The sequence below is a fragment of the Argentina anserina genome, chromosome 1 (assembly GCF_933775445.1).
Source record: "Argentina anserina chromosome 1, drPotAnse1.1, whole genome shotgun sequence".
Lineage (NCBI taxonomy): Eukaryota > Viridiplantae > Streptophyta > Magnoliopsida > Rosales > Rosaceae > Argentina > Argentina anserina.
The window spans coordinates 14,461,954-14,489,512 of record NC_065872.1 but is presented as its reverse complement, the minus strand read 5'-3'; the positions used below and the strand labels follow the sequence as shown (position 1 = coordinate 14,489,512).

At 34.4% G+C, this 27,559-nt stretch overlaps 2 protein-coding genes across 2 annotated transcripts; one reads left to right on the top strand and one right to left on the bottom strand.

Annotated features, from left to right (window-relative positions):
* The first annotated feature begins 2,089 nt into the window (after window positions 1-2,089).
* Window positions 2,090-8,440, top strand: LOC126782746 (WAT1-related protein At5g64700). The gene is made up of 7 exons (XM_050508060.1): window positions 2,090-2,506; window positions 2,599-2,661; window positions 3,240-3,356; window positions 6,052-6,304; window positions 7,031-7,189; window positions 7,286-7,437; window positions 7,549-8,440. Exons 1-7 carry the CDS (start codon window positions 2,319-2,321, stop codon window positions 7,706-7,708), a joined length of 1,092 nt encoding a protein of 363 aa, XP_050364017.1. The 5' UTR covers window positions 2,090-2,318; the 3' UTR covers window positions 7,709-8,440.
* A 1,481-nt stretch (window positions 8,441-9,921) lies between these two features.
* On the bottom strand, window positions 9,922-13,638 carry LOC126792980 (uncharacterized). The gene is made up of 2 exons (XM_050519509.1): window positions 13,281-13,638; window positions 9,922-10,485 (listed from the first exon to the last, which is right to left on the bottom strand). The coding sequence occupies exons 1-2, from the start codon at window positions 13,509-13,511 to the stop codon at window positions 10,156-10,158; spliced, it is 561 nt and encodes a 186-aa protein (XP_050375466.1). The 5' UTR covers window positions 13,512-13,638; the 3' UTR covers window positions 9,922-10,155.
* Window positions 13,639-27,559: the final 13,921 nt, after the last annotated feature.

Genomic DNA, 27,559 nt, shown 5'->3' with positions numbered 1-27,559 from the left:
TATTACCTCTTAATTTGGCGAAAGATCAGTGCGTGACATGCATGGGAGCCGCAACTCCATTCTTTTGGTTAAAGCGGCATGTCAATCGAAAATGACTTCCATGCATCAGTACGTTCCATGCAGCACAAACGAAAGCAATGATGCAAGAATCCATATAGTATAATCTGAGCCAGCTAGAAAAACAACAACGTACTATAAATTCCTCCATAAATTCCTGATGATTTATGATATATATATATGGTACTCAAGTGTAAAATAATCATAATCCAAGCCAGGTAACCTAATATAACCCATAAATTATACGAGAATCAATCTATTGCAGATCCTCAACGAAGGAAGTTTTTAGCAAAACTATACATTGATGGTGATCGACGATGTGAGAGATCAGGTAAAAGGTCGCCGAGCCAAAACTTCATAATAGCGACACTCCTACTTTAATTTCACTCTTTTCAGATGGTCCCTTAAGTGATATAAAGGTGATTTGCCAATTATGCTCATCACAAGTGTTAATCAATTAAGAATTATAAAGAGCGAGTAATGTTTCTTTTCATCTACGAATCAATCTACAAGGATTATTCTTTTAATCTTATCTCATCGTAAGAGACGCAATTACAATGATAATCTAAGCTGAGAAGTACAGTAACTTAAGAATTTAAATACTTATAACTCGAGAGTCTTGCATGTGGTCCTCACCATGCAATTATTTTTTCAGAGTTTAAATCTGTACGTCTTTGTTTATATAAACAAATATTTAAACAGATTCAATAATCTTGATGACACACTTTCATGATCAGAAAAGGAAAATAGCACGTTGTTTCAATGAAGAGCTTTTAAATCAGAAGGAAATTGGACAACAAATGGTTCGTATGATTGAATGTGGGACTTACAACATACGAGTTATATACATGTTTTTATTAAAGGCCAAGACTAGTTCCTAGAAGTTGCAGACAAATCAGTGTTCATAATTGGGTTAATGTCGATTCTCATATATATATATATATATATATATATATATATATATATATATATATAAGCTTCACTCTAAAATTACACAGTGAAGTTCCAATTTTAGCACAATTTTCGGTCAATTTTTTTCACCATAAACGATTCATTAGGTATGCTATTCAAGATCATCTATGCAAAATTTCATCTAATTCAGACATCGTTAAGGTATTGAAATTAGATTAAATCAATGAATGAATTAAAACTGTTCAACGTGAACCGTTCGTGTAAATCTCAATTTTGAAAACTCAAACAATTGTCAAATTAGGTGAAACTTTGTAGAGATGATCTTGAATAACATACCTAAATATTGAATTACTGACAATGAAAATTTTTGACCGAAAAGTGTGCCAAAATTGGAACTTCACTGTGTAATTTCAGAGTGAAGCTTCACTCTGGATAAAGACTGTATATATATATTTATCAGGTGCAGATGTCTGCACCGTACAAATGTTTACCCCGTGTAGATTCACCCATTCCAGCGATCAGCGACTCGAACGACGGTGCAAATGGTGCTGGCCGTGCTTCCCCCTCTCGGTGCTCTTGTCTGTGCCGGCCGGAGCTCAAACACCGGCCCACAGCGGTCGTAATATGCAAATTCTCGAAATCTACCTAAAATTTCAAGATTTCGGGCACCGTTTGCCGGCACGGTGCGGACGTTTGCACCTAAAATGACTTGTGTATATATATATATATATATATATATATATTTATCATGTGCGAATTTGGTGATTCGCTGACCGGCGACGCATAACTACGGCGCAGATGGTGCCCGCCTCACTCACCCCTCCTAGCACACATATATGTACCGGCCCACGGCGGCTAGAATCTTGAAATTTATAAAATTTCAAGTTTCTGGGAATTTGCAAATTTTGACCGGCGTTTGAGCTCCGGCTGACACATACATGAGCACTGGGAGGAGGGAGCACAGTTGACACCATTTGTTGCGCTTTACCGGAACGGGCAAATCCGCACGGTGCAGACGTCTGCACATGATATCCGTTCTCTATAAATATGAAGCCATGTATTGTTGAATTGCTTAATAAAGTTTAGAAACCATTTATAGGACCTCAGCACGTACTATCCCCTCCTAGCTTGCCTCATAATTAGTAATATAGGACTAGCTAGTCATCATATTCCTATATAATATTTTGTCTTTCACTACTACTATAAGGAACGGTATATGATTAAGATACCTTAAACTTGATCAAATGGAAGACTAACCTACCAATTAAGTTTCATCCTCTTATATAAAGGCTTTGGTTTTGTGATCAGAAAGTGTAAGTTTAGGTATAGCATCACCAAACTGGTCAAGAATGGAAGCAGGAAGAAGCAGCAGCAGGAAGCCTTACTTGGTGGTCGTTCTGATTCAAACAATATATGCAGCCATGTTCTTGCTCTCCAAGGCTGCATTCAATGGCGGCATGAACACTTTTGTGTTTGTGTTTTATAGACAGGCTACTGCAACTCTCTTTTTAGTTCCTCTTGCTCTTTCGCTTGAATGGTAATTACTAAACTCTAATAATCCTTTTTATTATTTGTAATAATTAGAATGATCGATTACTTCTGAGGAGGACCTTCATCTGCATATGATAGGAAAACTGCGCCACCACTGTCTTTCATGACTTTCTGCAAGATTTTTCTTCTATCATTTTTCGGGTACGTACTTCCGATCGATCCGCACTACGCAAGCTTCCATTTCTTCCTACTAATTAATTATGCCTCTTCTGATTTAGAGTTGTTTAGATGTATATAACTAATTAACCTGTCTGAACAGTGGATCCCAAACTCTAGCTAGCTAGTGAAGAAAGTTGCAGACCTGCTTCTAGCTAGCTAGCTGGATAGTCCCTGAAATCGAAACACAGATCGAAAGAGGCCACTTGGTTCAAATTTATTTTACATGTCATGCCCTCATATGTATATACTATATAGTGATGGAGGTCGAATCTCTTATGCATGTATGAAATGATTCTAATTTTGTTTTTTGGCTGATCGTCAGTTATATTTAAGCAAAATTAACAAGCTGCCGCCAAAATCACACCCTAGAGCTAAGTACGTACATGTGAAAACTATACGCAATGGATCGGAAAACAGCACTAAATACGGAGTACGTATATATACATAACATATATGCTACTCCAAATTTAATTATTAGAATATAGTATACTATATATGTTTATGTTGCTGTTTTTGCTTGTATTTCATGAGGTTATAAATTATGTTTGTGCTGAGTTCAGGGTTACTTTAAGCTTGGACGTTTACGGCGTTGCCCTTGTTTATACCTCAGCGACTTTGGCTGCTGCAATTACAAATACTCTTCCAGTTATAACTTTCTTCATGGCACTTCTGCTCAGGTACTAGCTATGAATATAAAGTTTTCCAAAACCTTCTCCTCAGTTCAAATCCGTGCGATCTGCATTGTTGATTATATCAAGCCCATAGACACACATGTATAATTGTATATCCAAGGGTACTAATTGGTGGATAATTTTACGATTTAGTTCTAACTTATGGTTTAGGATTTAGTTGGAACTTTAGGAAAGGAAGTGAGCCTAGCTAGCCAGCAGTGAGAAGATGAAATCAGCTTACGTACCTTCGATCAGAAGTATAGGATGCATTCACGAGACAATGTTAATTAGTATACGTATATATGTTTAAGGAAAATATTTTAGTGCCATAATATACGCCAAATTGCTACAATCATATGTGACATGTCATATAATCTTGTCACATGAGTAAATAATTAAAATAATTAAAAAATATCATTTTTAAATAGAAAAACAATCATATCTATATTAATCCAACGACTCCAGATTATTATAAAAATATATATTTTTTACTTTATCATTTATTTTTATTTTTTCAGGACGATAATGCTTTCAAAATGTAATTTTTTATATATTTGTGTGTGTATATATATATATATATATATATATGTGTGTGTGTGTGCGCGCGCGCATGCGTAAAACATATTTTTCAAAATAAAATTATTTCATCAATGAAAAATATAGATGTGTTTGTGTGAAAAATGTTTTAAAATAAAACTATTTCGTCCTAAATAATTTTGTTAGAGATTTTTCATAAATTAAAATACATTGAAAAAATAATTTGTTACCTCACCTATCTCATAAAATCTAATAAATTGTCATAAGATTATAATCTCAATTTTCATTACTTGTAAGATAATTTTTTGAACAAATATGGTAAAATAAATTTTGAATAAATGTAATAAAGTAATTAAATCGTCTGGAGTTTAATTTCTATTTACTAAATATGGTATCCAAATTATGTCTATGAAATATTTTCTTTTTTTTATTAAACGAAAATATTTCTTAATTTAATAATCATGATGAATAAATATTAAACAAGGATAAGATTATTATTTTAATTAAAAATTATATTTTATGACTATTTTAATTACTTACATGGCACGATTATGTGGCACCAAATCTGGTAGCGCCTTAGCAGTGCTTAGTAAGTAGGCACTAAAGCTTCAAATACGTAAACGCTTTGTGTTTCGAAATAAATACGACAAATTAAAGAGAATGTTATCAACAAAATTAGGCTGATTGATACCCGAAATCATACCATAAAGATTGGTAACTACATGGGAAGAAGCCGCGGTATTGGGAGACAAGAAAATTTAAAGGAATGAAAATGATTGTTGGCCTTAAAAATTTAGGCCTCAAAGGCTTTAATCATATGTGTCAAGCCTAGTTACATAGACACATTATATCCTTTCTAAATTTATGCAATATAATTGTTAAGTAGAAAGACCATCAAATCCTTTTCAAATTTAAGTGTTATTATTATTTTTAAAAATATCTAAAAACTATATTTTATTCTATACATTTGAGTTCTATTTTTTCCTCAATATATTTTTCTCAAATATTTGTTCTTCAACGTTTTCTTCAATTACAAAAAAAAAACCAAATAAACTCCCAAAAAGAAAAAAAAAGATGGTTAAAAATATTTTTAATGCATATTTTGGATACATATGAATACACACACATATAAATATATAAGGGCCCTATATATAAATCATCTATAAAACATATAATTTGTAATAAATATATTGTGTAATTATAAAAAAAATTCATATTAAAATTTAATTTTATTTTTGAAAAGTTTTATTTGCTTGCACAGTTACACTAACTAGTAAATTAAAGAAAGTCAAAAAATCTAAATATGAAAAAAAAATATTAAGATATTAATTAAATTCATGAGATCCTTATAACTAAAGAGGTAAGAATCTATCATTAAGTAATCAAATTTAATTAAGGGAAAAACGAAGTCAAATGTAAAGAACATATTATAACCATTAGATATTTTTAAAATAAAATAATAACTATTAGATTTGAAAGGACTTAATGGTCTTTTACTTAACAACGATGTTGTATAGTTTAGAAATGATATGATGTGTTTATTTGATTATACTTGACACATAGAATTAAGGCCAAGGCCTAAATTTGTGAGGTCTTATATCACTGCTAAGGAAGAAAAGAAAAATCCACTCATGCACATGCATATACATATATATATATATATATATATATATAGACACACAGAGAGGATTGAGAGCGGACGTCCGCGATTCCGGCTACTAGCGACGTGCAACAACAACGTGGATGGTGTCAGCCGTGCTTCCCTCTTCCAGCGCTCATGTCTGTGCCAACCAGAGCTCTATCGCCTGCCCACAGCGGCCGAAATCTAGAAATTTCTCATAAACTTGAATTTTCTAGAAATTTGCAGATTTTAATCGCCGTGAGCCGGCAATGGTGCTCTGGCCAGCATAAACATGAGCGCTGGGAGGGGGGAATACAGCCAGCACCTTCCACACTTTTAGTGCACTACGGACGTCCGCTCTCGATCTCGCTATATATATGTGCGTGTGTATAATATTGGGATATATATAGATGTATTTCACCCGAGGATTCGAATGTAACAAGTTCAATTAATGACAACCAGGACTTCTACTTAGTGTAACTTGCTTCGATTCATTTTTTTTTCTTCCGAACTATATAGTTATGTCGCAATATTTCCTTATAGGATGGAGGTGTTGACGCTAAGGACAACCTCAGGTTTGGCTAAGCTTGTAGGGGTACTATTCTGCATGGCAGGGGCGGTGACCCTTGCCGTATACAAAGGCCCCCATTTCAATCTCCTGGGGCATCATAATCTTTTCCATCACCATAATATCCAAGAACATGAAAGCCATATTTCTTCTGGCAAGACATGGATAAAGGGTTGCTTCCTCATGCTGCTGTCCAACACCTTCTGGGGCTTGTGGCTTGTTTTGCAGGTGACATGCTTCTTCATAACTCTTTTACGTACTGATCGATAATACTTGGTTCTATGTCAAAATGGACGGGATTACGGAATCAAATTGTCTCGTTTATCATTTTTATCTCACTTCGTAGGATCATGAACATAACTATGTAGTTTCAATCGATTTAAATCATCATTTGAAGACTGTTTAGCTAAAAATTAGTTAAACCGAGGGCCGAAGTCCTTCATCACCTAATTGTACCAACTACCAGAAGATAGCTCTAGTACCTTATATGTTAAAAAAATGTTTAATTGATTAGTTTGTTGCATTATAAAAGATGAAGACTTCTACAGTGTGTTATGCATGATCGACATCCGCCCAATTATCCTAAAGTTGTAAACATATATAGTTCTCAAATTAGTGATTATATATAGACCTCAAAGTGATAACGTGAGTCTTTAAAGTCGTTAATTTATATTATGACCACATGATCAAGTACTCAAGTCTTAATGAAATGTGTTCATAGTGGTAGATTACGTCCTCCAAGTGATAAAAAAATTGTGTGAGATAGATCGATCAACACACCATAGCCTTACCCCTAAAAGAGTTTTTATTTTTGATTATTTTTTGTCAAGATATTATTTATATGGGTCAAGAATAATTTCATGTATGTACTATCAAATACATATGCTAGGGAAATATATAGGGGCTGGTTTCATGTGTAAAATTTAATTGAGTTTTTCCTTGGAGATGATTTAGGGACGAGTCATGAAAGGCTACCCTTCAAAGCTTCTTTTTACTACTCTACAATGCTTCCTAAGTTCAATCCAGGCGTTTGTCATTGCCATCGCTGTTGAGAGAAACCCGTACCAATGGAAGCTTGGATGGAATCTCAAACTCGTTGCTGTAGCTTACTGCGTAAGAACCCTAGCTTGAAAAGCCACAATATTTTCCTCATGTTGATAGATTAGTACTAGCCTTTAATTGGTCATCTCAATGTGGCTCGCGTCGCAGGGAATTGTGGTGACCGGCATTACTTACCATTTGCAAGCATGGGTGATCGAGAAGAAGGATCCAGTTTTCTTGGCTATGTCCACGCCATTGGCGTTGGTCATCACGCTCTTTGCGTCTGCACTTCTCCTGGGAGAAATCATTAGCCTGGGAAGGTATATGGTTGTGACAATGTTTAATTGATTGCTTAACTACGTAAATATTCATTTGGAAATGTATTCACTGCTGTTTTGGTAACCATGCATCGTTTCTATTTTTGTTTGCAGTATCTTAGGTGGGCTCTTATTGGTTGGAGGGTTGTACAGTGTTTTATGGGCAAAGAGCAGAGAGCAAAGTATAGTTAACGAGAGTTGCTCAGGAGCTGAAGTTGTCAAAGACTCCTCAAAGCTAAAAGAAACAAAGGACGACTTTGTTTCTGTAGCGTAATATGTAACATCATGTTCTTGAATTCATATCGATTAGTGACATTATTAATGATCGATGTATACATCAATGAAGATGTAAGCTATGATTTTTGGAATATTTTTAACTATATACAGTATACCGTGGAGGATTGGAGAGATCGATACCGTAAATCCGCCATTGAGGTTAATAGGCAGCCTCCCCCTTATGGTTGTTTCAATTCAGCTTGATACTGATGGCATGGGGCTCGGAAGAGTAGCTCGGTGAACTGGTGAAGGCTGGTCATGGTTTGGTGTTTCGGATTATAAAGGTAATGTGTTCTTGTTGGTACGTGGTTTCTGCTCAAATTTAGAGATGTAGAGCTCGGTTGCTGTTGAAGTGATGATGAGTGTCATTCAAGCGCTATTGAATTGGCTTGGGTGAGAGAATGGAAACATATTTGGTTAGAAGTGAATCTGAGATTGTGCTTAACTTTCCCCAATACGGACATCTTCATCTTTAGTACGTACGTACCTTGGCGAGCTAGTCAGCATAAAGTGGAGAAATTCCTTGCATCCTATCTCACAACTGCATTTCCATTAATCATCCCATATTTTAGTGAAGATAGTATATCAAGTTGTGGATGCTTTTGAAAATCATGCCATAAACGTACTCAATAGATTTTATTGGGTGGGATATAGTGATATACCACTGGATCCCTATTTATCACTAAATTTCTGTAATCGTGATTGGTTAGGTCTTTCTAATTTCCGGTCATTATTTCGTACATGTAAAATGAGCTTCTTCTTTTGTACTACAATTTGGGTACGGCTATTACTACTCTACAATCTGCTTAGTTCACCCTACAACAAAAAAAAAATTCTGATTATACTATTTTAATTGATTTTTTGTAAATTGACAACAATTAGAAGAAAATAAAATTGAAGAGAATCAACATCACCCGTCATTGTTTTGCAGCCTTGTTTTCTTCGTTCTTCTTAGTTCTTGGTTTTCCAGGTCATTACATGCAAAACCTCTTAATTATCTATGCTTATTATTCCAATCAATTACGAATATCAATAGGGAGCTTCTATTCATACCTCTAAAAACGGTATTTAGATCTCCTTACTCAGTGAATCTCAATTTTACTTTTACATATACCTAAAATGTTATTTAGACCTCTATAGATTTCCTAAAATACCCATAATCTAATTTGATATATCAAATCAGAATACTATCTATTAATTTCTTTCATACTCTATTTTCAAATTCATTTATTATATACAACTTGAAAAATGCATAATAATCACACAAACCATCTTCTCGAATTAATTCATTCTTCCACTCGTTTTCTAAATTCATAATAAATTCAAATTGGTAAACTATTTTTTCATTCATTGACATATATGTAACTCACCAAGAAGTAATATCAATGTATATGAAATATTCTAATATCTAATGAACAAGTCTTGTTCTTTAGCTCAAATCGAAGTTAGAAATTCTACATAGTTATATAGTTGATCCATTAAATAATCTACATTCGATTTGATGTTAATCATCTACATTGAATTTTTTGACTAATGATGTTTATCAAAAAAGAAAGTAATCAATTAAATCATGTTATGCAATTTAATATCCCATTTTGAGATTTTCTAGCAATAAATATAAAAGATAATTATCTATATTTGTATTTAAAATAGATAAGTTAAAGAATTACTTTATTTTTTGTATTTTTATTGTTATATATTTTTTGATACTTTTATATGCATTGACTAAGTCAAAACTATTGAGGAAAAAGATAGAAGTTTAAGTGTCATTTTGAGATGTATGAATAGAAGCTCCTATCAATATCAACTTGATTGTCTAGTATTTTGATATGATAGATCTCTATGTACGTACACAATACTAATTTACCTTTTCAATGGCTACATACAATCTGGATTCTGGGCAAAATTATAAAACTGATCATTTAATTCTAATGTCGAATCTTGAATTTGGAAAAGTTGCTACAGTATATTTAAAAGATTTGATTAGGTTAGAGTTAGATCGTTAGATATGCAAGATTGCAGCAATGAATTTTTTTTTAATTTCTTTAAGGTTAAAATTGAAAATTTCAGTGTAGAATATAAAATTTATGGTAAACTGAGTAGACAGTAAGCTGGCAATAGCCCCACCTCTATAATTTTCATGCCTTTCTTTGATTAAAGAAATTTCCTCTTTAAAAACTCGATAGTACTAAGAAAACAAAATAGTTCAGTCAAAGCATTAGGAAATAATCTATACCCTGTATATTCAATCTAAAATGTCCATATGTCCACACACAGAGTGTAGCAAAGAAATTAATAAACACAAGATAAGTGAAAACTCAATGATAAACTCAAAGAAACTTAAGGAAACTGCAGGCAAAAACCAAATCTTCTCAAATTTAAAGATAGCTAGGGCAACCTTCCTTACAATAATGTAGCTAATAAGCAGATAGGGCAACCTTCCTCTCATACTGCTTTCTTGGGTTTTTCTTCTGCAACACATTCTTCCTTCGCTGCTTCAGTCTCTTTTTGCCCTTCGGAATTTCCTTCTGCAAAGTTCTCTTCAGCAATTACCTTCACTTCTGTGATCTTTTCATCCACTTCTTCGGTGATTTTTACCTCTGAAGCTTCTTTGGATTCTGTCTCTGTCTCTGCTGGTGCAGCTTCAACAACTATCTCAGATGACTCAACTGTCTTCGGAGCATCCAAAACAACAATTTCAGGGGCTAAGGGCTTTTCAGTTTCAGATACTTCTGTTGTCTTCTCTCTGTCTGTCAAGTCCTTCCCTTCTTCACTCTGCCGATTAGTTTCAGAAATTTACGAAAGGTTAGAGAACGAATGCATGTCTAAATTGTGGTTTAGCGTATATATACAGTACTCGTGAGATTACGGGAAACAGAAGGAAACTATTGATCGATATAAATGAAGATTTATATACTTCAACCATCATCAGGACTAACCAACCGAACATTTTCATGGGACCCTCAAGACCAAACCATTTGGATGAATTCAAGGGAATCAATTGCTCCCAACAACTAGTACAGATCGATAGTCCTCCATAGATTGAATGGTCTATACTCAGAACATATGGTGGCCATGCACGTTCAAAGTCCAACCACGACTAATCAACTATCATCTACAGTCGTTTTCATTGCGTACTCAAAGTGTACATTCAACCTAGAAGGTTTTAGAAGTCATGTACATCAAAAACGCAAGTCTCTAGAGAAAATAGAAAATTTACCCAAAAATGAAGAAGAGAAAATAGTAAATGGGCGATGTATATATATATAGTTGTCACACGCCATAATGCACACCCACCCCCGACGAGGTAACCATGCATTGGAAGTTTGTTGGAAGTTTGGAAGATTAAAACAATCATTTCGTTCCTTAATTTTCACTGAAAAAGTTCATTTATATTTTTAGAGTCTCAAACAAGGTAATTCATAAAAAAAATTATAATTTTTCATCATTCATTAAATTTCATCTTCATACATTCTTAACAAATAAATATTCATCTTCTTCAAACAATCAATTCATCGCTTTCTCTTATATATATATTATTCATGTTGTTTATCATTTTTATGGTTAAAGAATTTAAAAAAAAAACAATTGCAATCTATAATGATTCGTAAGAACAAACAAAAATCGATATGAACATCTATAAGATGTTAATATATATATATATATATATGTATATATATTAATATACTAATCACAGTAAAAAATAGTCTTGTATATCTAAATAATGACGTATTTTGTGATTTTTTTAAATTCAATGGTATTCTAGGTTTTTTATATGGTGTATTTAGTAAAAATATTATAATAATAATTGAAATAGGTGGTGTATTAAGTATGAGTGTGTATTAAGAGATTTAAGGTGTGTATTTAAAATCTCTCTTATAGGTCACGTCAACTTTTAGAAGCAACTCATGGTTGTATTTAGAATTTAATGTCATAAAAAAACACAAAAAATAAATATTTTATGACATGACAGTAGTTTTAGACTAAATATGATAACACGAAATTGTTTTATTTTACAATTGATTATAGTCATAACACAACAACAATTGTTTTTTTCTTCTAAAAATCGCAACATTACTAAACTAATCCTAAATAGCTGAAGATGGACACAATGGAGATGAGATGTTTGCTGTAAATATAATATAAGGGCTCGATACTTTGTTATAGACTTATAGGAGGTAGGCGAGCTTGGCGAGGACTCGGCTCACTCGAGTGGTGATGGTCCAGATCACCAGATTTGTGAAAACAAAATGTTCGAAGATTACAGACGAATTTAATTACATGAAATTTTTCGATGGAAACATGAAAACAAACAAACAGTTGAGGGAAACAATCAAAGTGATGGTGGGGTGGTCTGAAACTTTTGTCGTGAGAGGAAGATGTCATGGAATCTAAAGATACAATATATACTGATTACTGCAGGCTTCGACGAAGCAATCAAAATTACGTGATCTACGTGTCATTGTTTATTTCAAACCAAACAAGAACAGTTTCAGAAAACAAATCTTGCACAGAGAAAGCTACATTTCAGTGTAGAATATCTGAGAAACTGATGGAAAGCCCGTAATGCCGACGGGACATTAGACAAGCATAACGACATGGACCAGGTTAGGATATATAACTATATAGGGTTATGCAATTAAATATTCCAGAGAACATTTCTCATTAGGTAGGCATGGCCTCTGAACTAATCAACAGAAGAAGGGTACAAGATGAGTCGTTTTTAAGTGGATGACCTTAACGTTTATGTCCACACAAAAAAGACATCAACGTATCTGCACAATTAGTGAGACTAATTTCCTACAATCATAATCCCGGTTCATGTACGTAGATGAATCATAATCACTAGTTCACTACATATACGTTCTTGTTGTGCTGATAGTAAGGGCTATGATCTTTTTTTTGTTTGGTAAATCAAGGTCAAATTTTAGTAAAAACCAATTTTGAATAACTTACCAAAAAATAACTATATATGGTTACTAAATGAAAGGGGTACGAATACAAATGATCGTATTGATCTTGTATCCAAAACAAAATGATTGTACTGATCTAGGAAAATTCGGTTATTTTTAAGAAAAAATCTTGTTTTCCCCTTAGACTGTGCAAAGAAAGTGGGGCATCGTACAAACTTTTCCATTTAAAATCAGAGGTATATCGTCGAGAAATTAAATAAATCTTGCACAGAGAAAACTCAATGAAACCAAGCAAGCATGAAATGAATTTGATCATATATATATATACAGAGACCAATTTCACCTTTGCAAGAACAAACTGCTTGACCAGATCTCTGAATAATTCAGTACAATTATACACTCTGAATGAAATTATATGGTATAAACCTGTTCAACTTTTCTGTCAAAAATAGAAGAAAAGGAAAACAAGTTGATCGAAATATTTTTCATCTTTTGTAACCAAAATAAAATAAAATTCATCTTTTAATTTTGACAAGAGACTACTGTGCTTGATACTAATTAGTTATCAAAAGATATAAATCAGCATTAATCAACAAGAACAGTGATCATGAAAAGTTGAAGGCATAATAATTTATGTTTAATTAACTAAGTTTTCACCTGGAACAAATTGCTGAGAGACTTGCGTTTATCTTCATCATCAACGATCTCCTTGATTGTATCATCACCTTCTATCTTCTTCTCAGCTTCATCACCAATCATTACTACCTCCTTCTCCTTCGACTCGACCACGACTGCTTCTTCCTTGGCCGTCTCCGGAGCCGGCACTGGCGCCTCGCCGGCTACCTCCTTCTCCTTTGACACCTTAGGCTTCGTTGCACATCCTCCCATATTTATAAAAAAAAAAAAACCAAGACAGCTACTTAGCTAGGAAGAATGAGAAAGAAAGCACCACTTTATGAGTGGGGAGCGAGAGGGAATTGGTTTATAGGGAAAGCTTAGAGGCTGTGTGGTTGTTCCAACATTTGTTCCAAGGCAAATAAATAATTGGGTGTAATAATCTAATATTATTGCAAAATGTTGTAGCAGACTAACTTGTATTTATTTATGTGGAAGGGGGCCAGTGCAGGCCTTGCAAAAGCTGGAGAACTTAAGTGATTGGAAGGTGAAGGGGCCTATTTGGAAAGAAGCTCTTTCTTTTTCTGCTTCTTTTTTTCTTCTTTAAAATTGAAATGAATTAGCTTTTAACATTTTGTGTATATATTATTACAGCGAGGCTGCATAGTATAAACGTCATGATCAGATTCATGTGGAGGCTTCTGAGTTGGCGAAGCTGTTTTTTTATGTTGCGTAGTCCTTGGCATCCCAGGTTGGCCTCGCCCTCATATTATAACTCATAATCACTAATTAAAATTATTAATTATGTGTTAATTTCGCCCATGACTTTCTGTTGTATCAAATGTAACGATTGAAGTATATATGTAAGTATTTTAAAAGCTTATATAATCATGCATTGGATATATGTCAAAAGCTAATGTATCTCATTGCTTTTAACTAATAATAGTTGTAGTAAATTTAATTAGTGATGACAACTAATGAATGCATGTGTGGTAACCCCTTAAAAGATCAAATACACAAGAACAGGGATCTATCACACTGTTTGTGGATAGATTTAATCACCTTCTTTTGTACATTTTGGTAAGTATATATAAAACTCTGATCTCTTATTCTTCTAAGAAAACACCTCTACTGTCCTCCTAGCAAGGAAACATGTACAAGCACCTTTGAATCTTCTAAACAAGTTTTTAGCGTTTATATTTTTCAAAGATGGATCACTAAAGTGATGAAATGGTAGACACCAGAACTAGTCGTCGAGTTCGTTAGAACTCACTCCCATGTCTCAAATCCCACGGACAATATTCTGGTGGACTGGATATATTCTTGGTGGCTATAAGATCGAAAATGATGATCGAAATGGTTGAAATTATCAGCGTGGGTCATAGAATATAATTTAGGGATGTACATCATATAGTTAGTACTTACATATTCTGTATATGATAGTACGTAGTACATAGGGTTGTAGTACAATATAAACTCTATATGTATTCTCTAGTGTGAGATAAATAGATATCAAATTATTCATTCTTCAAATCATGTCATATTTGACTTAGTATCAGAGCAAAGATCTGAAAAGACTTTGTTTCTTTATTTTTTCTTCCACTGCAATTTATTTGTGAATTGATCCCCATTGTTAGGGTTTTTTACATCGTCTCAGTTTCGTCAACGTAAGAAGATTGATTTGGGCACTCAGTTGCTTTGGGCACTCAGTTGCTTTAGGCACCCAATCAGATTCTTCAATCTTCTTCAAGCTCTGACGTCCGTTGCTCTAACAGTCCGGCAGTGATATCATATTCATCCTTCGGATCAAGTTCGTCGTCGCATCTCCTCCAGAGTCATCAGTCTGGCATTGGTGTCTAATTCCGACCCGCGTTGGCTTCTTCTTCAGTTGCTACCTTGTCCACCAGCAATCGATGTCGTCATCTCCGCCAATGTCATCTTTGCCTTTGCCTGTTTGACCCGCTCCAAAAAAAAGCACAACACCAGCGTTGTTTCTCAGTCCGTCGAGTCTCCACAGTCAGACGTCTCTCGTCTTCACGATATTCGGGTTCTCCACTTTGACCCATCAAGCCCAATTCCTCCATGTTGGTCCAGTCCGTTTTCTTCTGTTAGTATCAGTACACCGGCAGCAGAGGTACACCCGCCACAGGTTCAACTCAATGCACCTGCATATTTGATCAATACATACGATATATAAAAAAATATTATTAAAAAAGAGATAATTAGATATAAACCCAATATTGACAAATCTTCTTTTAAAATAAACTCATACATCATTTTCTTTTATTTTAAACCCACTCTACGTAAACAAACTTACCATATTGAGAGTTTGTCTATAATTAATAGCTTTTTTATTTTTTTGATTCACTTATTTGTCCTTTAGATTGTAGATTGCTATATTGGGTATTATACTCAATTTTAGCATCAATTTGGATTCAAATGGTAAGCTAAAATTTAGTTTGATTTAATTTTAACAGAAATATTGCATTCTTAAATTCTTACCTTGTTTTAGGTATATATATTCTTTATAAAAGTGTCATATATGAAACTAAAGAGGTTGAAGAAGACATGGGGAAAACATTTTATTTTACGGATTGTGTAGTGAACGTGGTTGGAGAGTGTGATCAAATGAAGGTAAGAGTTTTGTTTTACTGATTAGATTACATTTTCACCAAGGTTCTAAAAAACGCTAGGCGTTAATCGGGCGGACAGCTAAAAACCAGCGCCCAGAGGATTAATCGGAGATTAATCGGGGATTAATCAGATTAATCGGGGATTAATCGGCCCAAAATCTAGGCGGCCAAGGATCTCCGAGCGCCTAGGCGCCGCCTAGGTGGTCCTAGGCGGGGATTTTTAGAACATTGATTTTCACCCCTACCACATTTGATGTTATATGTCTACTCAAAAGGTGTTTAATTGTAAGTCCCACAATTTTTTTCTTTGATATTTTCTTTTCTTTTTCTAGGTATATTAGTCATGTTTAATCTTGATTGAGATAACCTATTTACCACAACCATTTACATTATTAATTTACCAATTAAGTAGGGCTTAAGTAATACAAAATCTAAGATCACAACAAGATCTATATATATATATATACAGTCTCTATCCAAAGTGAAGTTTCACTCTGAAATTACAGAGTGAAGTTCCGATTTTGGCACACTTTTGGTCAAATTTTTTCACCATAAGCGATCCAATATTTAGGTATGTTATTCAAGATCATCTCCACAAAGTTTCATCCAATTTGATAATGGTTTGAGCTTTCAAAATTGAGATTTACACGAACGGTTCACGTTGAACAATTTTAATTCATTCATTCATTTAATCTAATTTTAATACCTTAGCGATGTCCAAATTAGATGAAATTTTGTAGAGATGATCTTGAATATCATACCTAAATATTGAATCGCTTATGGTGAAAAAATTTGACCGAAAAGTGTGCCAAAAACGGAACTTCACTCTGTATAAATGTATTTGCGCAATCATAGGTATAATGTAATAGAAAACCTAGCCTAATGACGAGGTACAATAAAAATTAGAGTCTAAAATAGAGTTGTCATATATACGAAAATATTCTTTAGATAAACTTCCTATAAACCAGAGTATTTGAAACTCAAGTCAACTGAAAATTGTACTCTAATTATTTGGGGCTTACTTGTGATTATACCTTATACATGGAGAATAAATTCCTTAGCACCTAACTTTACAAAAAAATTATAGGAAACAATCCATGATTCTTGCAATAATAATTAAATTGATCATAAAATTTGTTAGCATTACAAAAACCCCATAATCATGGTATTTAAGATATAATGTCAATTAAGCTTATTTATTATCTGATGTTATAAATATTAAATGGTAGAAATTTGTAAATTATATGAAAAATGGACATAAAATATATCATGACTGACACATTTTAGATGTCTACCGAAAATGTATATTTAGTGGGTTTTATTTAAAACATATCTTGAAAATTAGGTGTAATTCTAAAACTCCCCCTAAAAAAATATCTCGTGCGTATGTTGGCAATTTGGATTCTTAGGTTTCAGAAGGAGAGCTTAAAATTGAGTTCCGTAACTTCAGAACTATCTGCAGAATATGGCTTGTGAGGAGACCACCGGAGTATGCTTTCGTTGATTTTGTTCACATTAGAGATGCGGAGAATGCTATTTGAGAGTTAAATGACAAAGATGGCTGGAGAATTGAGTTCTCACATGACTCTAAACATGCATGCTATGGGGCAATTCCGCACTAATGGTAATACCTCTGTGACTACAAAACCTCGAGCTAGTGGTAAGATTGGTATAGCTTTGAAAGTTTTTAACTTTGTTGGTTCTGATACTCGGATTATTGATTTTGGTACCTCTGATCATATGACTTATGATAAATCTTACTTTAGAACTGGGTTGTCTTCTCTGCCAGTGTCTTATGTTACTAATGCTAATGGTGAGGCTTTTCTAGTGTTGGGTAGAGGGTAAGTTTGGATCACACCTACTTTTGAACTTCATAATGTTATATATGTACTTGATTTATCACATCATTTGTTATATGTCCCCCAGATGAACACTGAGTCTCGATGCTCTGTAACCTTTTCCCCCATGAATGTGATTTCTCAGGATCTTCTCACCAGGGAGATACTCGGTCATGGGGATATGAGTGACAAATTATTTCACCTGGATCAAACATATGCATGACAGAATCCAGGAGCACAACCACCCACTGCTCTAACTCCAAGCTCTAATCAGCTAAGTGAAATTTGGTTGTGGCATTATCGATTAGGGCATTCATATTTCCATGTTATGAAAAAAAGAATGCATTTTTTTGTTTATTGGTGTGGATGAGTCATCTTTGCATTGTGAAACATGTGTCATTGCTAAGAGTCATCGTTCTACCTATTATCCGAGTTGATCTAAGAGTCCTCTCCTTTTTGAATTAATTCATTCTGATGTTTGAGGATCTTCTAAAGAACCTACAACCACATGTATGAAGTATTATGTGTCGTTTATTGATGATTGCACTAAGGTGTCATAGATTGCTCTCTTTCAAACCAAAGATGAGGTTTTTCTGCTTTTCAAACTTTACATACTCATGTCTAAACACATTCTAATAACACCATTAGAGTTATTCATTCTGATAATTTGGGGGGGGGGGGGTATTATGTCAACCGTGTCTTTCAACAATTCTGTAAAAGTCATGGGATTGTTCACCAAACCACATGTCCACGAACACCAGAGCAAAATTGAGTGTCCGAAAGGAAAAACCATCTTCTCATTGATATGGCTTGTTCCATTCTCCTTAGTGCTTATATGCCTAAGTGTCTACGGGGTCATGTTGTAGAGGCTTCAGCTTATCTTATCAATCATCGTCCATCTAGTGTCCTTCAAGGAACCATCCATGTTCAGGTTCTTGCATCTCATGTCCCTATTCCCTCCTTTCACAATATACATGGCCGTGTTTTTGGTTGTGTGACTTTTGTTCATGTTCCTAAAAGTCAGAGAAAGTCTAAGTAGGATACTCATGCGATCAAGTGTGTGTTTGTTGGTTATGGAAGTAGTCAGAAGGGATACAAGTGTTATCATCCACCCACCAAAAAGTACTATGTCACTATGGATGTTACTTTTTTTATTACATGAGTTATTTTACCTCTTTTAATACATCCATTCAAGGGGAGAATTCATTTTTTGAAGAGATGTATCATAGCGAGGGTAAGGAATCAGAAATAGTCATTGCCAGAGATACTTTGACTCCAGTAGCAGAAACTCATTATTAGATAAAAACTTCAATTAACCAAGTACCAGCAGTATTAGAAGCTTTAAAAAACCATATTCCAGCAGTATCAGAAGCTTCATCAGAGGTAGAAGCATCATACACCCAAGTTTCAGAAGGAGAACCAATAGTTGAGAGCATATCTGCCTCTTTCGCCATCACTTATACCCCTTACCAATAACTTCATGGTGCAGAAGATCACTCATCTGAGATATGTCCATCCACTGGTACTAGTAGTGAGTCTGATAGTAGTCAATATATGTTACCAAACAGGTCGACTGTCGACTCAAAGGTCATTCTCAAGTATAAGGGTCAAGTTATAGTGTAGTGGGATTGTGAGTAGGGGATGTCATACCCAAGGGATTGGAAAAACTCTCTGTATCTAGAGAACCTAAGGGATGCTAGAATAATATGTAAATTAATGTGGAGTGATTCAAATTTGTTAGTGATTCAAGGTGGATATATGCAAGATGGTGTAGTGATTCAAATTTGTTTCGAATGTGGAGTTACTTCTAAAAACTAAATTACTACTTAAAATGTAAACTAGGTTATGCTAAAATAGATGTGATGCAATGGATGAAAATTAGGACTTAAGGTTTCCACCTCTAGCTTATCTTGTGAACAATAATGCTACTAAATTGAATGATGCCACTCTAACTAGACAATTTCTCTCATTGTATCTCTCTCGGGTATGACAAGGGACAATCTCATTTGTTGGTATCAAACAACCCCTCTCGGGTATAGTACTTAACTACTCAAGTTATGCATATGAATATGTTTAAGTATCAAATGCATTACCCTAAGTGCATAGAGTTTGGAGATGAAGAAATCATGCAAACCAACCATGCTTATCTCTAAGTGATTGTAGTTCACAACTCTAACATGCACATATGATATGCTATCATGCTTCAAACAACTAAGGTTAATCAAGTCTTAATCATTCATCATGTCATGGTAAACAATCATACACAAATTGATTAAGTTTAAGCATGAATGTTTAACTTTTAAACTAGCATATTAGAGTACTAATGAAAAGTGCATCAAACAAAATATTTATATCAATATCATACAAGATTGGCTAGGGCTTCACTCTAACCCCAACAAACTAACTACTCACTCATAACCAAATACACAAGCTTCAACATGTTTATGAACATCAAAGTAAAGAGAGTAGAGAGGTGACTAGTGAATCTCAAGTTGAGGATGATGTGAATGAACTCATAAAGGTCTTGACATGGTGATGGAGATCCTCAAATGATGCTATACTCATCTTCTTCCTCATTGCTTGATGATGGTGTATAAAAAATAGTGGATGATGAAGGGATGAAACTTGGTGTTTTTAGAATGAGATGGGTAGATGAAAAGGTTCTCTCCCTCTCCTCCTTCATTTTAACCCCCATTGGTGGTGGTGGTAATAAAAGTTTTTGTAGAGGAGAATGGTGGTGGAAAAAGTAGAGAAAAGTAAGAGATAATAGTGTAGTGAGTGAAGTAGTTGGTTATGGAAGAAATGAGTGATAAAGGATGAAGTGTGTGACAAAGGAGGAAGTAGGTGGTCATAGAGGAAGTTGGTGATAAAGGAAGAAGTAAGTGGTCATGGAGGAAGTGAGTGATAAAGGAGGAAGCATGTGGTCATGAAAGAAGTGGGTTATAAATGAGGAAGTGGGTGACCGACTAGATAATGATGGACCTAGAGGTGGTGATTACACTCAAAATCAAATCAGATTTTTGCATAATATAGGTGTGGATTTTTGGACAATGGAGAGCCATGATTTTGTGAGAAAGAGAGAAAATTAGTGTAGTTAAATCCCAACTAAAAAAATGAGATCTAGTTGTGATAGAACAATGTGTTGTTCCTCCATAAAATTAGCCAGAATATGCATGGCACCACCAAAAGTGGTGGTGTTTTGCCATAATAGTGCTGCTAAAAGTGCTTGTGCTCGGAAAATTGCCGGAATTTCACATTTTTCTCTTCTTGTCAAAATATTCTACAAAGCATGGAAATGAATTAGTCTAAATTAAATTAAACATATAGAATAAGTAAATTCCATATTTTTAAGGCATTAAAATAAATGGGAATTATGATCCAATATCTACTAGAGGTAAACCTTCCAAAAAATATGAACCTAGTTTACATGCCAAATCAAAATATCATGTAGCTAATTATATGTCTACTAGGTTCTCTCCCTCTCCTCCTTCTTTTTATCCCCCCTAGGTGATGATGGTAATGGAAGTTTTTGTAGAGGAGAATGGTGGTGGAAAAAGTAGAGAAAAGTAAGAGATAATAGTGTAGTAAGTGGGGTGGTTGGTTATGGAAGAAGTGAGTGATAAAAGAGGAAGTGAGTGAAAAAGAGGAAGTAGGTGGTCATGGAGGAAGTGATTGATAAAGGAGGAAACAAGTGGTTATGGAAGAAGTGGGTGATAAATGAGGAAGTGAGTGGATGACTAGATAATGATGGATCTAGAGGTGGTGATTACACCCAAAATCAAAACAAATTTTTGCATAATATATGAGTGAATTTTTGGACAATGGAGAGCCATGATTTTGTGAGAAAGAGAGAAAAGTAGTGTAGTTAAATCCCAACTAAAAAGATGAGATTTAGTTGTGATAGAACAATGTATTTTTCCTCCATAAAATTAGCCAGAATATGCATGGCACCACCAAAAGAGGTGATGTTTCGCCATAATAGTGCCGCTAAAAGTGGTGGTGCTCGAAAAATTGCCGGAATTTCACATTTTTCTCTTCTTGTCAAGATATTCTACAAAATATGGAAATAAATTAGTCTAAATTAAACTAAACACATAGAATAAGTAAATTCCATGTTTTAGGGCATTAGAATATATGAGAATTATTATCCAATATCTACTAGAGGTAAACCTCCCAAAAGATATGAACCTAGTTTACATGCCAAATCAAAATATCATGTAGCTAATTATATGTCTACTAGGTTCTCTCCCTCTCCTCCTTTTTATCCCCCTTGGTGGTGGTGGTAATGTAAGTTTTTGTAAAGGTGAATGATGATAGAAAAAGTAGAGAAAAATAAGAGATAATAGTGTAGTGAGTATGGTGGTTGGTTATGGAAGAAGTGTGTGATAAAAGAAGAAATAGGTGGTCATGGAGGAAGTTAGTGATAAAGGAGGAAACAGGTGGTTATGGAAGAAGTTGGTGATAAATGAGGAAGTGGGTGGATGACTAGATAATGATGGACCCAGAGGTGGTGATTATACCCAAAATCAAATCTGATTTTTGCATAATATAGGTGTGGATTTTTGGACAATCGGGAGCCATGATTTTGTGTGAAAGAGAGAAAAGTAGTGTAGTTAAATCCCAACTAAAAATATGGGATCTAGTTGTGATAGAAAAATGTGTTGCTCCTCCATAAAATTAGCCGAAATATGCATGACACCACCAAAAATGGTTATGTTTCGCCATAATAGTGCCGCTAAAAGTGGTGGTGCTTGGAAAATTACCGGAATTTCACATTTTTCTCTTTTTGTCAAGATATTCTACAAAACATGGAAATGAATTAGTCTAAATTAAATTAAACACATAGAATAAGTAAATTCCATGTTTTATGGCATTAGAATATATGAGAATTATAATCCAATATCTACTAGAGGTAAACCTCCCAAAAGATATGAACCTAGTTTACATGCCAAATCAAAATATCATGTAGCTAATTATATGTCTTCTAGGAGATTATCAAAGTCATATGAATATTTTGTGAATCAAATATCTACTGTATCAGTACCTAACAAAATACATGATGCATTGGATGATTCAAAGTGGAGGAAAGCAATGGAGGAAAAGATGGAGGCATTGCAAAAAAATGATACTTGGGAACTTGTGCCTCCACCACATGACAAGAAAGTTGTAGGGTGTCGTTGGGTATTCACTGTGAAGGATAATGCAGATGGATCAATAAACCGGTATAAAGCATGTCTGGTTGCAAAAGGGTTTACTCAAACATATGATATTGATTATGATGAAACTTTTGCTCATGTTGCAAAGATGAACACAATCCGAGTTCTCCTTTCATTTGCTACAAGTTTGAATTGGCCACTCCGATAGTTTGATGTTAAGAATGCATTTATTCATGGAGAGTTAGTTGAAGATGTGTATATGTGTCTTCCTCCAGGGTATGTAACTACCTCTTTTGGTGATTTTGTGTGCAAATTGAGAAAGTCTCTATATGGTCTTAAACAGTCACCTCGTGCCTAGTTTTGAGAGGTTTTCATAGTTTATGCGGAAAATTGGTTACAAACAGAGTAATTCAGATCATACCATGTTTCTTAAGCACCAGCAAGGAAAGGTTGTGGCCTTGATTATATATATTGATTATATGGTGATTACTGACAATGATACTGTTAGAGATGGATCGGCTGCAGAGACAGTTGTCCTTTGAGTTTAAGATGAAGGATTTGGGTGATCTCAAGTACTTCTTAGGGATTGAGGTAGTAAGGGGGAGATACAGTATTTACATGTGCCAGATGAAGCATATACTTGATTTTCTGACAGAGACATGTATATTAGATTGCTCCCCTATTGACACCCCTATTGAACAAAACCATCGTCTAGTAGAGTATTCAGACCAGACACCAACCGATCGAGGTCGCTATCAGAGGTTAGTTGGACGCTTGATTTATTTGACCCATACTAGATCAGATATTGCTTATGCAATCAGTGTAATGAGTCAGTTCATGCATTATCCAAGTGAGAGTCACATGGATGTTGTTGTGAGAATTTTGAGGTACTTGAAGTTGGCTCCAGGGAGAGGAGTAATGTTCTCTAAACACAATAACATTCTTGAGGTTAGTGGATTTACAGATGCAGACTAGGTTGGAAATATTACAGATATGATGTCAACATCGGGTTACTTTACCTTTGTGGGAGGTAATTTAGTCACATGGAAGAGTACGAAGCAGAAAGTTGTAGCACGATCGAGTGTTGAGGCTGAGTATAGAGGTATGGCTCATGGAGTGTGTGAATTGTTGTGGCTGAGAAATTTGCTACGTGATTTGGGTGTTAAGTTGAAAAGTATTATGCAATTGTATTGTGACAACAAAGCAGTAATTGATATATCACAAATCCAATACAACGTACATGATCGTACTAAACACGTAGAGGTGGATCGTCACTTTCTAAAAGATAAGCTAGATGCAAAGGTTATTAGCTTCCCTTTTGTCCCTACTGAAGAGTGATAGAGCGTTTTGTTAAAACGTCTATAATAAACCCTGTAAAACATCATCGTTAGTATAGAATAAGCAGGGATCGTTCTTTCCGGGGAATTGAAGGGAACTTTAAACTTTTAGTGTTAACAAATAATGGGGGGTTTGAGATTGATTATTAGCTACTAAAATAAAACCTAAATTATTATTTACATGATCGACTTCTCTTTAACAAACTTAAACCAAATTTACCATTACACCACATAATTACAAGTTCGAACCTATCATGTATTCTAATTCGACCAATTACATACTTTTTAGACACTAATACAATTAGAGCCTTAGGGGATCATCTAATCATGCAAGATTTCAATTACCATTTAGATTGACTTAGGGCCTAATCTAAATTTGCATGCAATCGAATTCAATAACACTTAGAGTAGAAATCAAACAAGATTATATTTAAGCACCAAATCTTTGTTGGAGACATGTTTCATGTGTGGCGTCACCCCTCATGGTTTCACATGCAAATTTCCAGAATTTTTACCACTTTTAATCAACACAAACCGAACCTACTTAGGGCATGATTCGATTTGTGTCAATATGGTTGATGAATCTAGCACTCGAACACAATCTTACAGATTGCATCCAACCACTAAATTCATATGTACATATCTGAAAATTATCTAAAAATATGAGAAAGATGATTAGAACACAACAATAGAAATACAAACTCATTAATTATAAGAACATAGATTTGGCATAGTCTAAAAAAAATATCAAATACAACTGAAATTTAAAACAAATACAAAACCAATATTTCCACATAAACAACAACTTACAATCTTCATAGACAAAGAATTGTAGATTAACACAAATAGACGAAGCCATAGAGATGAGTTGCGAGAATCACACGTTGTAGGAACCTTGGAGGTGTGTCTTTAATGGTGAAACTCGGTGGAGATGATGATGGTTTTGGGGTGGACGGCTTGGCTAATTTGTGAGGGAAGTTTATGGTGGTGTTTTGGTAGAGTTTTGGCTCTTGAATGCTAATGAGAAGTGATCATATTTGAGAGGTGAAGCCATGTATATATAGAGGAAAGATGGATGGTTTGAAATTCCTTCTTTCTTCCTATAATAATGCTATGCTTTAATCCCTTAAATCATGGAAAGTTTTATTCTCTAAAACATGTCATGCTTTAATCCCTAAAACATGCCATGTTTTATGCATTTAATGATCATCTTCTATTTAATTGTTGCATGACTTGGCTCCATCTTTTTTTCTTTAATTATCTCTTCAATCCAATCTGAAAATAAGAAAATAAAATCATAAGTAAGAGATAATTAGTTTCAAAACCTAACAAGGATTCCTAGTCAAACTAGGACTCTAAACCAATTATGCGTTTTAACTCATTTAAGCACAAAAATGCATCCAATACCGCTCAAGACTCTTACTACGACTCAATGACTCAATAATACAACAATAATGGCTAAGCAAAGTACAAATTGAGGTAAAAACATGTTAAGAACGTCGCACAAAGTACTCCTATCAAAGAGCAGTTTCCATATATACTCACTAAAAGAGTTTCTAAAAAGGCGTTTTATGACTCACTTAGCAAGTTAGGTATGGTTGATGTGTATGCGCTAACTTGAGGAGGAGTGTCAGCGTGAGTCATATAATGTAATTTAGTGATGTACATTATATAGTTAATATTTACATATTTTGTATATGGTAGTATGTAGTACATAGGGTAGTACAATGTAAACTATATGTAGTCTCTAGTGTGAGATGAATAAATATCAGAAAATTCATTTTTCAAATGATGTCATATTTGATTGAAATTTGGTTTCATATGATTTCCCATAAATATGGGTGTGCACAGAAATAAGAAGCCTACGTACATAAGATAAATGGTCGTTCCATCACCAGTATCAAATCGATCGACTATATGAAGAATTGGCATGGCTACTCTTACCGAACACCATTCAATTTGGTGACTTGACACCACTCTCGGCTAGATTAACAAGAGTGCGACTTGAGCCGGCTGCCTAGACCACTGCTGTCCGGTCTGTTGCTCTTGGGATTGGATTATATATATATATATACGTGAACAGTTGTATATATTCTGCATTTCTACTTTGCTCAAGTTAAAGTGAAACGTGTTGTTTGTACAACATAAGCTTTGGTTTGGTTTTACCTTGATGCCAATCTTCAAACCTCCTTAGAGCCGTACATAATATTCCACTACTCTAGATTTACACTCGCGCGACGGAGATGATATTCTTCGTTGCCTAACTATATTCGGGCGACGGATAACAGGACTCGTCGCAAGAACGAAACATGTGGTCGCCTCAATTTAATACTTTGGCGACGACCTTTGTATATGGTCGCCTTAATATATTCGGGCGACGAAATTTGGCAATATATATCGCCTAAGTTTCTAAATATCTAGGCAGCCAGCTGCTCTTCAAGACGACAGAATTCTATGGTGCAAAATACATAAAACCTACTGCAGCTGTGATATACTGTTCATGGAGTGAAAAAATTTAATTTTTGGGATTGAAAGCTTGTTCTTCTCCTTTGCCATTGATTTGTAGGGAGGTTAGTATAAACTTCATCACTTCATTCATTCTTGGTGTCCTATATAATGCTAGATTGAGGTTGAAGTTTGAATTTAATTGGAAATTAGAGTATATTGGTTGTTTGGGTAAGAGTTTAGATTGTGATTTTGTGCTAGTTTTAGTGTTAAATTTCTTAGTTTGTGTTAGAATTAGTGTTTTGTTGCTCAATATGTATTGGATCTTGAGGATTTAAGACATTAATATGTTCAAGTTTGGCCTATTTGATTTGAAAAATCTAAATTAATTTAGTGTTTAAATAACTTAAGGGACCTTAAATTGCTTACGTGATTTGTGTTAGATTTAGTGTTAGATTAAATTAAAGTAATCTAATGTGCTTATGTGATTTGTGTTTGATTTAGTGTTAGATTAATTTGGTGGTTTATTTAGTTTTTTAACTTCAAATTTAGTGTTTGAATAAAGTAAGGGGCCTTAAATGTGCTCATGTGATTTGTGTTAAACTAAGTGCAAGATTAAATTAAAGTAATCTAATGTGCTCATGAGATTTATTTAGTGTTGATTTGTGTGTTAATATGCTCATTTGCGCTTGTTTTTCAATTTCATTATTTTGTATGTGTTTATCATCCGGATTAGCATTTGTGAGAGTGAATCCACCCTTACAATAATGTACCGGTTTGCATTTAACTTAGAATTCCCGTTCGAGAATCAATTGTACGGCATTTGATTCTTGAATTGTCCCATTTTTGGACAGTTTGGGAGAACATGACTTTGTTGAGCGACCTTGCACTTCATGTGATTTCATTTTTTAG